Source organism: Phalaenopsis equestris, unplaced genomic scaffold, assembly GCF_001263595.1.
Source record: "Phalaenopsis equestris unplaced genomic scaffold, ASM126359v1 Scaffold000606, whole genome shotgun sequence".
Lineage (NCBI taxonomy): Eukaryota > Viridiplantae > Streptophyta > Magnoliopsida > Asparagales > Orchidaceae > Phalaenopsis > Phalaenopsis equestris.
In genome coordinates, this window is record NW_018165046.1 from 1,119,235 (window position 1) to 1,134,503 (window position 15,269).

The window sequence follows — 15,269 nt, forward strand, 5'->3', positions numbered from 1 at the left end:
TTCTTCCAAGTGCAACGGAAACTTGTCGCCATCAAGATGAGACAATCTGGGTCACCCGTTGCCACAACAATAAATTGCTAGATCGAAGGAATGTAGTGAATGTCTTCCACCATGTGGATTCCATAAATAAAAAACCTCTTCCCCAAATATTTGACATGAAATATTTGAAAAACCTAACTTATGAAGTAATGGTGGATTAGCCAGCGATCAATCGGATATGCACGAATTCATTGAGTGATTTCAAAATGAGGAATTTTTCTTTGAATGTCAGGAAATCTCGCAGAACAAAATTATGAAACTAACCACCAACAAGTTAATAAAAAAGTGCATTATTTTAGTGAGAAAATTTGATGCAATTACGCTAACGTAAGGGAAAAAATAAACGCACTATCTGGTCCAAGAAGAAAAGGACAATGCAACGTCAGTACCTACCAGCTCACCACAAACCAATGTTCACACTCCAGCTTCAAAAGTTGAGAGCCAACATTACCAAATGACTTCCACACCTTACAAGCAAAGTTCAACCTCAGGATCGAGTCACAAGAGTTCACCAAGGGGAACATCCAAGCCCCTGCTTGAGATGAAATTGATTCAAAGTGAAGAATAGGTGAAGCCTACCCGCATTGCCAAATCCACTCAGCCAAGAATGTTTCAAGTGACGGATTTGGGCATATCAAATCAGATTGCACAACCAGAAAAATGATATCTTTCATTGATCATGGAGTAGTTGAAGAAATAAAAAGTGGTCCAAGAGAATATGAAGATTTCAGAGTGGATTTTCAACTTCCAACTGATGAGGAAGAGACATCAACAACTCCAGCTAAAGTAACAGTAGTTGTTCGAGAAAGGAATGAGCTCGAGGTAATGGGCGTTCATGCAGAGTATGAGATTGTTACGCCTCAACCTATCGTTTTGCAGAAGTTAAGAAGAGCATCAACAAGACGGGTACTAAAAATTCAAAGTTTAAAAGACCCATGAGTTTAGAAAAACTATACCAGCAGCATGGCAACCACAGATAAGAGAAATTCACATTTTCCAGATATATAGGCTACATCTTGAGTTGCCCTTGTTGATAGAGGTCCAACATATCGAATGTAAGACGCTTTTGAACTACTAATGAAAGACTATATGATGTATTTTAGGCATTGAAATCAATACAACAAATGTATCCGCTCACAGATAATGAGACATGATGGATGAACAACAGCGTGAGAAATCGTCTTAGGATTTTCGAGAAAAAAAATTCCTAAAATGGGATTCATGTCCTTTTATAGAAGAATAAGAGACATCTCCTGAGTGGTTATACTTCAGTGTGGTCTAGTCTGTCATAGATTTCGTCCCAAAGTTGATCTCTCCTTACATACTCATTTCTCAAATACACTAGGGTGAGTACGATGAGTTGAAGAAGCCAATTACATATTTAATAATTAGAGACTTTGTTCATGAGCATACCCATCCAAAAGCAGTTCCAGTTATAATTGTGTCAAAACAGGATGGGTAGATACTCTATCAAGATGTGTTCTGGAATGTCAACACCAATATAATTGACTTATCGGGAGATTGCAAAGTTTATGTCACCTTCAACGTGACTGCATCATACCATGAGGAGATATAAGCTTCGACGGATAAGATTGAAGTTACCTCAACCTCAAGAGATTGAAGTTGGAGCTTCCCGCACAAACATTTCCACAAAACTGTAGCTGCTACAATGCAGTGGGATTTGCTATCACGGGAGACGGGTCGAAACAGCCCCTTTTTTCCTTTCTTATGCTCTCTTTCCTATTATCTTTAATTCACTTGTAGTTTTTTTCCTATATATGTGTTGTGTTAAGGTTTTGAAGTCAGGTTTTGTCAGGAAAATCGTCAGCATCTGTTTCTACCTTTGAGGATTATATCTGAGGGATTGAGTGGTGCTCTAGCTGTATCTCTTTTCAAATGTGGTGATTATCTTCTATATCCCCTTCTGCATCCCTTCCACATCCCTCCCGGCCGCTTTGTCTTTGTTGCAACCACCCACAACATTAACTATTGTTGTTTTTTTTTCTAGCAATTTTCCCATTTCCAGCCTCCTCCCTCCCTTCCCGGCCTCACTGACATCGCTACCATCTCCACCTTTTCCAAGCCTTCCTGCATCACTCCCAGTCACTAATCCTCGTCACCGCCATCCAGAAAACAGCAAATATGTTATTTTCCTGCAGTCCAACCATCATGCCGACTTAATGTCACCTGGACTGCACCCTATCTTGTTGACCTTGCAGTCCCCACTTGTTGCCCCCGTACCGAACGGCACACTTTTTGTTGTCTTGCAATCCAAAACCCTCCCCTTCGCTGCTACTCGTTGTCCCATCCCTCTACTTTGCTGCCAATGCAATTCCAACCCCTTCTTTTGCTGTCCCAACCACCCACAACCAATTTCAGCAACTACCTCTGCTCCGAACTACCAAGCCAACTTCCACCACCCATGGATCGATCTCTAGTATGAGCTTGTGTCATCTTTGTGTTAAATTTCTCTTTCAAGTGTGTTTAACTGTAACTGACTATTTACTTTCAGCAATAATATTTATTTTTCTATTATATTTTGGTTAACTCTAGTATCATGTCCCCCAGTTGTTCCTCGGAATTTACAAGAGTTATAGAAATCAAATTTTGTTGAATCTTTTCGCGAAAAAAATGACAATCTATCTCGATTTGCTTAGTTTGTTCAAGGAAGACAGTGTTTGAAGCAAATATGAATTACAGCTTAGTCATCACACCACAGCTTTGTTGGAACTGTCAACTTAAAACTCATTTCGATCAAGAATTGGAAGACCCACATCAATTCACTCAAATCTTGTGTCCTGATACTCAGATTTTACAATGGATCGTGACACTACATTTTATTTCTTACTCTTCCAAGAGACCAAACTACCACCAACAAAACCACAATATCCTGTAATGGATCTCCAATCAATCATGTAACTTACCCAGATTACATCAAAGAAATATTCAATATTTCTATGCCTATGATTCTGATATAGAATATCTTATTTGAGAGCTCCTTTGACGTAACATAGTATATACTTCAAAATTGACCAATAATGGATTGTGAGGGAGGATATGAGTTGACTTATAGTGCTAACTAAACAAGTAATGTCAAGGCGAGTCACTGTGAGGTAATAATTTTTTCACTAACTTCCTATGCCATTCAGGATCATTAAAAGGCTCTTCATCCTTGATAAGTTCTTGATTAGGAATAATCAAATACCTAATTTCCTAATTTTTACTAGAAAATCCAAAACATACTTCCATTAAGATAGAACGATACTATTTTTGCTCATTGCTACTTTCATCCCCAAGAATGCTTCGAAAAATTGAGACCTTTAGTGTTAAATTGATTTTGAAGAAAAAATTTCAATGATAAAATTTCTCGCACATTGCTTTTGGTAATAATAATGTTATCAACATAAATCACCAATAAAATGATCCCAGGAGCAGATTGTTTGTAGAATATAGTGTGATAACTTTTACTTTTCTGCATCCAAACTCTTTTACTACTTGGCTAAATCTTCTAAACCATGCACTTGAGCTTTGCTTCAATTCATATAATGATTTTTGAAGACGATATACATTCCCAAACTCCCCCTGAGCAACGAAAATAGGAGGATGCTCCATGTATAACTCTTTTAAACCATGTAAAAAAGCATTCTTCACATCAAGCTGCTACAAAGGTCAATTATTCATTACGACCAAGGACAAAATAAGTGAACTGAAATCAACTTAGCTACCAGAGAGAACATGTCCAAACAGTCAATCTCATAAGTTTGGCATAGCCCTTAACAACCAACTAAGCTTTGAGATATGCTACAGCTCCATCAAAATGAACTTCACTGCAAAAGCTCATTTAAAGTCATCAGCCTTCTTGTCATAAGGTAGTTCAAATAGTTCTAAAGTTTCATTTTCAGTTAAGGCATTCATTTCATAAAGCATCGCTGCGCGCCACCCATAATGTGATAGAGCTTGCTAAACAGATCTCAAGACCTCAACAGAGTCAAAAGAAGCAATAAATGAGCATGAAGTAGAAGATAACAGGATATAGTTAACATAAAGAAATTGGGATAGGCATATTGACGTTTACCACTTCGAAGAGTAATAAGTAAATCAATATCACTAAGAGGATTCATTGAAGAAGATGATACCAGTGTCGGAATAGGATCAAGGAGACAAGATCATCTAGAGTAAAATTAGTGATGGGTGGTCTAAACTGTGGCAGTGGTGGTGGAGCTGGAGCTGGGGCCGGAGCCGGAGCATGATCTGAACTGATGATGTGAAATATTAACAACTCATCAGAATTTTGTAAGGATTCAAACAATTAAAATTCACCGAAGAATCGAATACGTTCATGAAATGTAACATCATCAAAAACCATGTAACTGTTTAAGAGAGCAAAAAAACAATGATACCTTTTTTTGCAAGCGAGGGTATCTTTGAAAGACACACCAAGTATCACAAACAAAACAATTTTACCCCAATATACATGGTTCAATAGGAAAGGGAGAAAGTTAGTTAGAAATGAAATTTGGTAGGATATTTGGTTCTGTAAAATAGTAAAAGACATCCAATTGATCAAAAAATATGCAGTAAATATTATATCAACCTAGAACAATTTGGGCACATTCGTTTGAAACAAAAGAGCACAAGATGTCTCAAGAAGATGTTTATTTTTCCTTTCAAATAAGCCATTTTGGAATGGGGTACCAGCACAAGATGACTAGTGAAGCAACCCATTTTATATTATGTATGACTAAAAAGATGCAGAAAAATATTCTTTGACATTATCACTTCTCAAAATTTTAACCAAAATTTTGTATGTCTAAGAAGATGCTGAAAATTATTCTTTGAGATTATCAGTTCTCAAAATTTTAACCAAAATATTGAATAGAGTTTTAATTTCAACACAAAAAGAATAAAAATGTGACAGCAACTCAATACAAAATTTCTTAAAGAAAAGTCAAATAATACAAGAAAAATCATCCACAAAGGTAAAAATATTGAAATTTATTAGATACAACTGAACAAGGTCCCATACCTCAAAATGAACCAAATCAAAATGATGAATAAATCGTTTATTATTTCTAGGAACAAAAGAAAAGCGATAGTGCTTAAGAAATTGATATGACTTATAATCTAAAGATGAAAATTGTAGAAATTAATGGTATAACTTTTTTAGCATTGATGATGATGGATGTCCTAATCAACAATGAATCTTAAAAGAAGATCAGGTGTTGGAACAGGTTATGAATCAAAGTCAATGGTTATCCAGAATATATAGTCCTCCCTCCCGACTCTCGTCCTTTACCAATAAACTTTCTCATCATAAAATCCTGAAAAATATAATGGTCATGGAAGAATAAAGAAAACAATTAGGAGCATGAGTAATTTTGCTAACAAAGATAAGATTAAAAGAGAATAAAAGTAAACTAAAGACAGATGTTAAAGGTAATGCAGGTGCAATATTGACAGTACCAAAACTAAGAAAATTAGAGGTAAATTTATCTACTAAGGTGATGGAAGAAAAATATTTATGAAAAGTTAAAAAGAGTAGTGAATAATCTAGCATGTGATATATAGCAATCGAATCAATGACCCATTATATGAGAGGGGATAAGACAAATATTATTGATACCTGACTCGATAAGATTAGTGATAGAGGGAGATTTCTTGGATGCATGTTGAAATTAGATGAATTTAGCATATTTGTTAGCATAAATCGAGAGTTTGACAATGAGATGTCTCATTAGTAGTGATCACGCGAACTATATGTAATCTACAACCCCTTTGATTCTTTTTCAGCACCTTCTGACATGTTCTCTTCGAACGACCAGGTTCTTGGCAATAGTACGAGCTACCCTTGAGCCATGATTTTCAGAATTTGAAATTTCACTTCCATAATTACCCGAGACTGAGGTTCACTGATATCTATTTGTTTTGGCTAACAAGAGCACTAGATTGTAAGGATGAAACTTGAGAACTCAAAATATTACGCAACACTCTAATATAGGCTTTCCTCAGAATAATAACTACTGGGTCAGACAAAATTTGTGATTTGACACCTTTATGCTAAGAGTTGAATCCAGCTAGAAAACTCATTATGGAAATTTATTCTCTTTGAGCCTGCTGAATTCGGACATCAATACTAAATGAAAATAGTGCATTCAATCTTTCATAAACGCATTTAAGGTGCATTGATAAGTGCTAAGTGATCGATCATGTTGTTCAACACAATAAAACTCCTTGCATACATTAAAGATTCTATAAATATTTTCTTCCAAAAAAAATATTAATCCTTTCATTACATCTTTATCACAGTCACAACGAGAATATGACAAGAATGATCAAGTTTGATAGAGTTTCGTATTTGTATCAAAAGTTTGGCATCAACTCTCATCCACTCGGAATAATTTAGATAAAGTTTAAATTGAGGGATTATCAATGAGGTGACTTCTCTTAACAAATGCTTCTTAAATAGAGTCTCACAGCTTTAATCCAATTATGTCATTTAACTTTTCAACGGCAATTTTAGTCACTAATAAAATCAAACTGATCACAATATATTTCTGTTCAATGTCCATGATTATCACCAAATATTCAAGGAGATTGAATCAACTAATCCCAATGATGGATTCCTTAACGTGACGACACGAACGAGCTGAAGGACGAGATGAAAGTGAGAGAAGACTAATATCGAGTCGTAGGAGACAAACGAATCGATGAATAGTTCAACTATCGCCGAAGACAAACAAACGCGACAAATGACGCCATGAGAGATGGCTACTAGCGTCGGACGATGGCCCTTGAGTGACGAATGTCGCGGTAAGAAGACGAAACAAACAAAGATTCAAACGATACCCAGAATGAAGATGAAGCTTTGATCAGTGCCTTAATCTTGCGCCTTCGACAAGCGATTTAGATGAAGACGTGCGAGGGAACGAAGATACGAAGACGACACTGACAAAGCAAATGAGCGATTCAAACAAAAAACTCGAACAACAGTATAGAAACGGCGCCGAACTAAGAAGCAGAAGCGATGAGCAGTTCATTGCTCTAATACTATTTGAAGGAAAATGACCCTTCTTTCTTGTTCCTCAAACGAAAACATGTCAAATATTTATATAAACCCCAATCTCGATATATTAGGAATCTCTAACAGAGAAAGAATCATGTAATTATATCTCCCCTAATTAGTTACCTAAAAAAGAAAATATATTTAATTGATTTCTCATAACCAAGCTTCCTAATATACAACCATTAAATTTATTACTTTCCATAACATAAAATAGCCCTAATTCTACTGCAAATAATATAAAATTAGGGCCCGCAAGGGCTGGAGCAGCAAAAGGTTGGAATTCTCCCACTGCAAATATATCATAACAGGTAAATCCCGTCCACTCGCACATTCACACACAAGCACTGAGAAGAGAGTATGTCAGGATGTGTGCCATTTTATAAGCACAGAAGGCATGGCCAATGAACAAGTCTGCTAACAATTGTAGGGCTTTTGGAGCTTCATTGATGCACTTATCTACATGGTGATGGAAGACAGGTAATTTCTGAATTCAAACACATGGCCTCTATTAAGTGTGACTATTTACAAATATTATTAGCAAAAAAAAGAAATCGTTGAGAGCTCCTAAGGCAACAACATTTCCTGTATAGTACAAAAATATTAAGGGCAAGCTAAATAACAACACAAGAAGCAATCTATAGCACTAAATATATAAATGGAGCCACCAAATATCCATAATTGAGACTCCCCTAGTGATCGAGAGACATAATTAAATATTGTGGTTTATGCCGATTAGAAATCTTAAACAAAGAGTGTGTAATGCTTAATATGGGCGAAATAGTTGGAGGATACGTATTCACCCCTCATCAACTGGTTAATTTGTTAATTTTCTCAATTAGGCCTAATTTTTCTTAATTATGTGGTTATCTAGGGAGAAAAAGCATTGATCATTGATTATAATAATTAAAACGCTCTCAAAATTAAAATGCTAAACTTCAATTCAATAGCAACCTGATGTTAAATTTGATATTAAAACACTGCCTCTCATAATTTTGATATCGTAATATGTTCTAGCTTATGTTGGCCTTTAAAAGAGAAGCAAAAAGCTAAGTGTTGCTAAGATGAGAATGCTTAGGTGGATGAGTGGCTTGACAATTAGAGACAAAATGCGAAATGAATGTATACGTGAAAGGGTTGGTGTAGCTCTAGTAACAAACAAGATTAGAGAGAATCATCTTAGATGGTTTGGTCCAATTAACGTCGCCCATCTGATGATCTAGTTAGGCGAGTAGATGTTTTAGATTCGACTTATGTTAAGAAAGGTAGAGATATACCTAAAAAGACTAGAGCATATTGTATAAAAAATAATCTTTATTTATTAGAATCAAATGAAAATATAACACTAAAAATATAGGACACAATGGAGAAAAGGATTCATGTAGCCGACCCCACTTAGTGGGATAAAGGCTTGTTGTTGTTGTTGTTGTTGTTGTTGTTGTTGTTGTTGTTGTGTTGAACATGTTCTAGCTTATAAAGTTCTCCAATAGCATTGCTCCTATCAAAATTAAAGTTAGTATTTGGTGTGTTGCTCTTATTCATTTGTTCATCTTAATCCATCAAGTATAATATAACTGGTTTTGGTGCACTTGTGGCATAAATTACTCATTTGTACGTTATCATATAAAGTAGATCTAATTTGATTTTGCTTGCTTGCTCTCCTGCTTCGATGAGTCCATGAAAGCTGTCAAAACATGTTTCATTGGTTTTTTCCAATCTCTTAATTGAAAGTAAAGTGCAAATAGATGTGTGAATAGTTTTATTTTTTTAACTTGTGTGGTGATGGAGCAGAGTGCAGGACCATTATTCTTACAAAGTAATTAAACATTTATAGTAAAATAAAGCAACTAAGGACGGATTAATAATATTTCAAAATCTAACTTAGGCAGAGAGTGATGCGTACCTGTGGCAAAGGTAGCGCCGCCAAAAAATCAATAAGGAAATCTGTTTTCAAATACCTTTCTGCTATCTGTTTAGGGTCCATGACAAGTTCTCCCCTTCCAAAAACCCTAGAATTTGGCGCAATAAATGCTGTTCGAAACTTGAAAAAAATATGCAATAAATAAAATGTGTCAGCAATAGACCGGCAAATAGTAACTGCAACTTTCAAACCCCGGTCTATCTTTCTCACACATGAGATTTTATCCCCATTCTCAATTGAAGACAAGTAGAGAAACAGGGGATCTATAAATAGAGCAATCAAGCCTGTGGTGAGAAAAACATGGTTCCATTTGATCATGACATCACTTCCGGGATCAAAGATTCGTTTCTTCCAAGGCTCGTGGTTATCGAGGGTCACGACAGGAATGACTTTGGTAGGTAAAGCTTCTCCAGGTTTTAAAGACAGGAAGGTTGATTTGTCTGAGCTTTTTTTCTCATCTTTGTATAACCTAAGCAATAAAAATAAATAAATAAATTACTCAAACAAATGCTGGAACACCCGTACAAATCGTTTTACAAAGAAATTTATACTTTTGAATTAAAATGAGATGGAATTCTCTAAGTCTTATTCAGTGGCAAACTTAATGAACAGAATGACCAAGCCCATTGAAATATTTTACAATAATCAATGCCATTAGAACTAACCACAAAATATATCTATGCAAAAGAATTATACAACTTATTTTTCATGAAATTTTATACATTTATGCATCATTTGTCATAAAAATTCATTATTGCTTCCAAAATGCCGATCCAATAGAATTTTAGGCCATCAAGTGTTAAGATGTGTTGAACTCAATTTCCGCATGATTCTACAAAGGGGTTTAAACGAGTCAAGTCGAGCTCGAGCCAAACTCGGATCAAGATTGAGCTTGATTAATTTTATCTAATTTGAGCTCAAACTCGACCATAAGTTTACGAGTTTGAGCTTGCTTGCGAACTAATTTGTTTATTATAAAATCTGGCTTGTTTATTATAAAATAGAGAGTAAAATATTAATTTAAAATAGTGTTATAATAAAATCACAAATATAATGATCAATTAGGAGAGGAAAAAAAAATCACTTAATATAAAATACAAAAAAAAAATTTTAATATTTTTAACACTTTAAAGACAAAGACTTCATATTTAATATATTTTGAGTATATTTTATATTAATATTTTTTAAAACGAGCTGACTCACCAGCTAACAAGTGTTGGTCGTTGTTTTAAAAAATATGAAAATGGTTTTGATGCAAATATGATTTTTTATTTTTGAAAGTAATATTGTAATTCTTGAAATAGATGAGACCAATCGAGTCTTACATTTTAAATAGTTTGGATGACTAAGCACAATATCACAAGTAATATACTTATCCCGAAGAATAAACATATCAGTTGTAGTAGGCTCAATCAACTAAACTAAAGAATTTGTGACATTCATTTGGTCTGCGAAATATTTTATATGAGGCCAACAAGTTCTCCTACCTAATATGAGGATTACATAGGGTTTATTTTACCTGAGTTCCAAGTTCTCTATAGAGACAAACCCCTATAGTTAATTACATCTTAAATAACCGGGGTCACTTAAGAAATCTCTCGATTAAGATTAGTGGTTTTACCTTTCAGATTTCAAATTTTAGGTTTCCAAGATTGGGCATGAGAAAATCAAATGAGAATGGCTCAAATAGGAACAGTTATTTTTAAGGAATCCAAAGGAATGAACAGTGATGAAGAGTGTCACCGGCGTGCCTTTGTCATCATCGCCCTAAGCCCCAAAGCAAAACAGACCTAGTTGCGACCTTATTTGATGGTTTCATATACAGCAAAAGGCTATATATGGGCACTTATGTGTCAAACATAAGCACTGAAAACCGAACCAAAAAGCAAAGAAAAAAAGAATAAAAATGGGGATGTGAGAGAGGAGGAATTGATTCACCCAAAAGATCGAGAGAATGAAGGGTAGAGCAACCCTCAAAACTGTGATAAAAAGACCTGAAAAAGAGAGCCCAAGATCCTTGAATCAATCCAAGAAGGATATCATTTTCTCAACTTTTATAAATGGATCAACCCAAAAAGGGTATCATTTCCAAACATTTAACAGGTCGTTCCTTACAAAAGTATATTTTGAATTCTTTTAAACATTAAGAATTGACAAATTTGTATTTCACCAACATTAAAATATTCAATTTTGCATTAAATTAAAAAGAGTTCCCATGCCACATAGCCCCACTTCTTCCAAAGGATCGCGCATAAACATTCATTGCTGGGGTAGCAAGGAGAACCACCCAAAATAGGCTCACGGGTAGGGGTAACAGGAGAAGCCCGTCCAGGTTCAGCTCACGGATAAAGGCACCAAGGAGGGACCAAGATCATAGAGAGAAAATCAACCATCAAGCTCACGGGCAAAGGCACCAAGGAGGGCCAGTCGAGCCCGAATTAAAACTATAATAGGATCACAGGTCAACACAACATAAAAGACTCAATTCAGCCCCAAAATAGCACATTCAGCCAAATATTCATCACCCAGGCAACAGGAAACATTTAAACAGAACAGAAGGATACTACAAGAAAAGCTCACAGCCAGGAACATCTAGAGAAGTTATTAACTCCTACTCGAGCAGGGGTAGCAACCAAAAGGGCAAACCGAGCCCAATATAAGGGAAATCACAATTAGATGCTCTCGGGTAGGAACAAGCAACAGAGAATCAAAGAATCCGAGACATGGAGGTTCATGGCCAGGAACAACCAAGGGAAGCAACACAAAGCCCCAAAAATCAAATAAAATCACCTTCATATGTTTCAAACAGAGGCATCCATAATAGGGAGCCAAAACTGAACCACAAAATAGACATCTTAAAGTATTAAAACGAGCCCCAACATATATTTGAATAGAGGAAATATCAGGAGATAAAACCAAGAATCTAAAATTAAATTCTTTAAGATCTAAACAGATTCCAACACTCTTTGAATAGGGGCAGCAGAGAACAGCCAAACAGGACAAAAGGAAAACCAACTAGGATGCTCACGGGTAAGGGCAGCAAGGGAAAACCACCACAGCATTGTTATTATGCCCCTTTGATATACATAAGAGAGTGAATGGACAATTTTCCATAACCTATTTAGATTGAAGTCATTTTATTGAACAAGACAAGATAGTGAATTGATTCATTTATATCAAACATTCTCATATAGAAGTAGATATTGAAATCATAAATTTTGGGATGACAAACTTGGTTACCAATAAAAATCTCAGGAGGAAACCTCCAGTCAAACCGATCCCAATGAAAGAGCTAAATCGAGCCAAGCAAAGGGGGCTAAAACAGAAAAGAATTCCAGCCAAAACAAAACCCCAAAAGGAGATAAACCGAGCCCAACACAGGGTAAATCGAGCCCAACACAAGGGGCAAACCGAGCCCAACACATGGGGAAATCGAGCCCAACACAGGGGCAAACCAAAAACACAATTTTAGCTCAACTAAACTCATCAAAAGAGAGCCAACAACAGATAAATTTTTGAGTCAAAACGAATCCAATACATAAAAAAACGCTTCCAGCTAAAACCCATCCAAAACAGAGCCCACCAAATGGAAAAACATAACAAGAATGTCCAACTGATATTCAAAAGAATCCAAAGAAAACTGAGTCCAACAAATGGGTCAAAATAGGGCTATCAAATTCAAATCTCTTACAGCCTTGTATTTCAAATTTTTGCAAAGTTTTGTACCCAACATATGCTTCAAATAATAACAGGTAACACGGAACGAATAAGCATAAATGAATTCTAGCATATATTTGAACAGGGGTACCAATAATAAAGAGCTTAAGAATTAAGTCTCGAACCAACATTTCATTTAGCATGTATTTCAAATAGCATTATAGAGAAAAACTGAGACCTCCAAATAGGCACCTAATGAATTTAAAAAAATAAATTTCCATCCAACATGCATTTCAATCAGAAAAACGCAGCCACGAATTATGTTCCAGCTCATAATCCTATAGTCATTCTCATTCTTAATGCTAAGCTCAAATAAATCTTAAAGTAGCCTTAATTTCCCAATTTCATGTGCATTAGAAAGAACATGCATTCAGGAGTAATTCCAAATGACAGATATTAGAAATATTACTCATGTCGCTAGGTAAGAAATCATCAGCATAAAATTGCCAACATATACTCTTATATATCAAAACCAAGACATGAGAGTAGAGTAATCACATATCTCCTTTAATGCTTGCAGAAATGAGGAAGAAAAATACATTTTTAATGCAGACTTAAAACAAAAAAAAACTTTAGAATAAATTTAAGAAAAATGTTTCTTGTAGAAACTCCTCTCCCAAAACCTTTGAGAAAGCAACAACCCACGAACACCCCAACACACAAGAACCTAGCCGAGAAGGAATTTCGGCAGAGCCTTCTCCTAAAAGCCTTGAACAGTAACTAGCAAAAGAAATTCAGTCTTTCTTTCCCTCAAAAAATTTTCAACAACCCAAAATAGTATTTTAGGAAGTTTTTTTATAGGTAGAGATGAAGGGGGGAACCGCCACCTACCACAGTAAGGTGGTTGAATCAAATAACGGGAGTGAATCGTCACCATAAAGGAGGAGAAAGTAAAGCCTCGAGAAGAAGGGTCGGACAGCCGAGCTCCCACGATTGGAGAGTGGAGAGGTCAAGCGGCCACATGAGGAAGGAGAAGAGTCGAGAGAGAGGGAAAGATCGTCGCGTTGATCGCTCGCGAGATCTAGGGCTCACACAAGAGGGACGCTGTTGCGGCTGACAGAGTCGTGAGATGGGTCGAACGAAGAGCTAAGTGTGCAGGTAGGTTGTGAATAAGGTTTAGGATTAAAAATTTTATTATAAATAATGATATAAATATAAAAGTATATAAAATATATAATATTTCCCAAAAATAAAATTTGATTCGTACATTTTATTCGTGTGTCAAATCATAGCCAAAATGAATGTCCTTTTGAGGTAATTCTGACGTTTCGGACGCGTTGGCGTGGTCCGTTTCGTCGTGGGAGGTCGTTTTAACGAATTCATCGATTTGCGTGCAATTTGCTCGTGTGCGTAATTATGACAATATGAATGTCTTTACTAGCTAAAATTGGTGTTCCGGACGCGTTGGCGCAGTCCATTTCGTCATTGGAGGTCTTTCGGAGAAGTTCGTATTTTTACTCATCCTTTCAGCTCAATTTTAGTCCGACATTACACAACTCAGTCAATTTTGTGCATTTTGTGTGTGTGTGTGTGTGATGATGAAGTCATGAAGAGGTTTTCCTAGGGCTTGAGATCTTATTGGGAACTTCTCCTTGAGTCTCCACATGATAGTCATTAACCACTCGATCATACGACGATGGTTTTGAGATCATCAATGTGAGACATCATAAGAGAAATAGGAAGTTGCTGGAATTTCTAAGGGAATGGATTTCAATACTAGTTTTCTAAGATAGTCAATAGGAACCCCTGAAGCTAGATCCTAGAATCCTAAGGAAAAGAGTAATGACCTCAAAATGAGGTCAACAACAAGTCGAGTCTGAGTCGAGGCTAGCATGAGCTTGGCTTGTTAGCTCATCGAGCTCAGTTCACAAGCCACTTATTGAGCAGGCTCAAGAGCCACTTCTACAGCACAAATTTGATTTTAAAGTTATTTTAAATTCATGAAAGTATTCGATAAATTTTTGATCAAATATGTTTTTGTTGAATTAAGAGAGAATAAAATCTCCATGCCTCCACTACATGATGCTCTTTAAGAGAGAATAAAATCAATGGATGGGATGCAACTCTCAACTTCTCTGTGGACGTCATAAAGGACAGCAAAATCACCCAAAGTTTTAGAGGAAGAGGTGATGGTTAGTGAGCTCCTTAGCCAAGGATCTAAGGTCAAGCACTAACAACAATGCATCTCACCTAATTCAATTGGAAATAGCTGACATTTGAGGATATCGGTAATGAGATCGACTGGAAGAGCATTGAGCTCTTATAACTGATGGTCTTGATCAGCGAAGGGGAGTAATTGTTGGTCAAGTCATATTGTTCGGCAGTGAGAGTCGACAAATAAGATAATAGGCGAAGCAAGAGAAGGTCACTGGCAGTTAGAGAGTTGGCGACATCCGGTGTGAGGGGAAATTGAAACATCGAAGGAAAACAAAGGAGCTCTGGTATTATGTAAGTTTAAGAAAGTAAAAGAAGGAAAGCTATATAAGGTATATGGCAAATTATTAAATATTATATTATATTTTATTTTATTTT

The 15,269-nt window shown here is 35.9% G+C and overlaps 1 protein-coding gene across 1 annotated transcript in view; it reads right to left on the bottom strand.

Moving 5' to 3' along the window:
• Positions 1 to 15,269, bottom strand: part of LOC110029808 (cyclic nucleotide-gated ion channel 17-like) — a 70,402-nt gene that overhangs the window by 41,018 nt on the left and 14,115 nt on the right. The window contains exon 2 of the mRNA XM_020732267.1: positions 9,003 to 9,489. Coding sequence (XP_020587926.1) covers positions 9,003 to 9,489 — 487 coding nt within the window. The remainder of the gene's footprint in view (positions 1 to 9,002; positions 9,490 to 15,269) is intronic.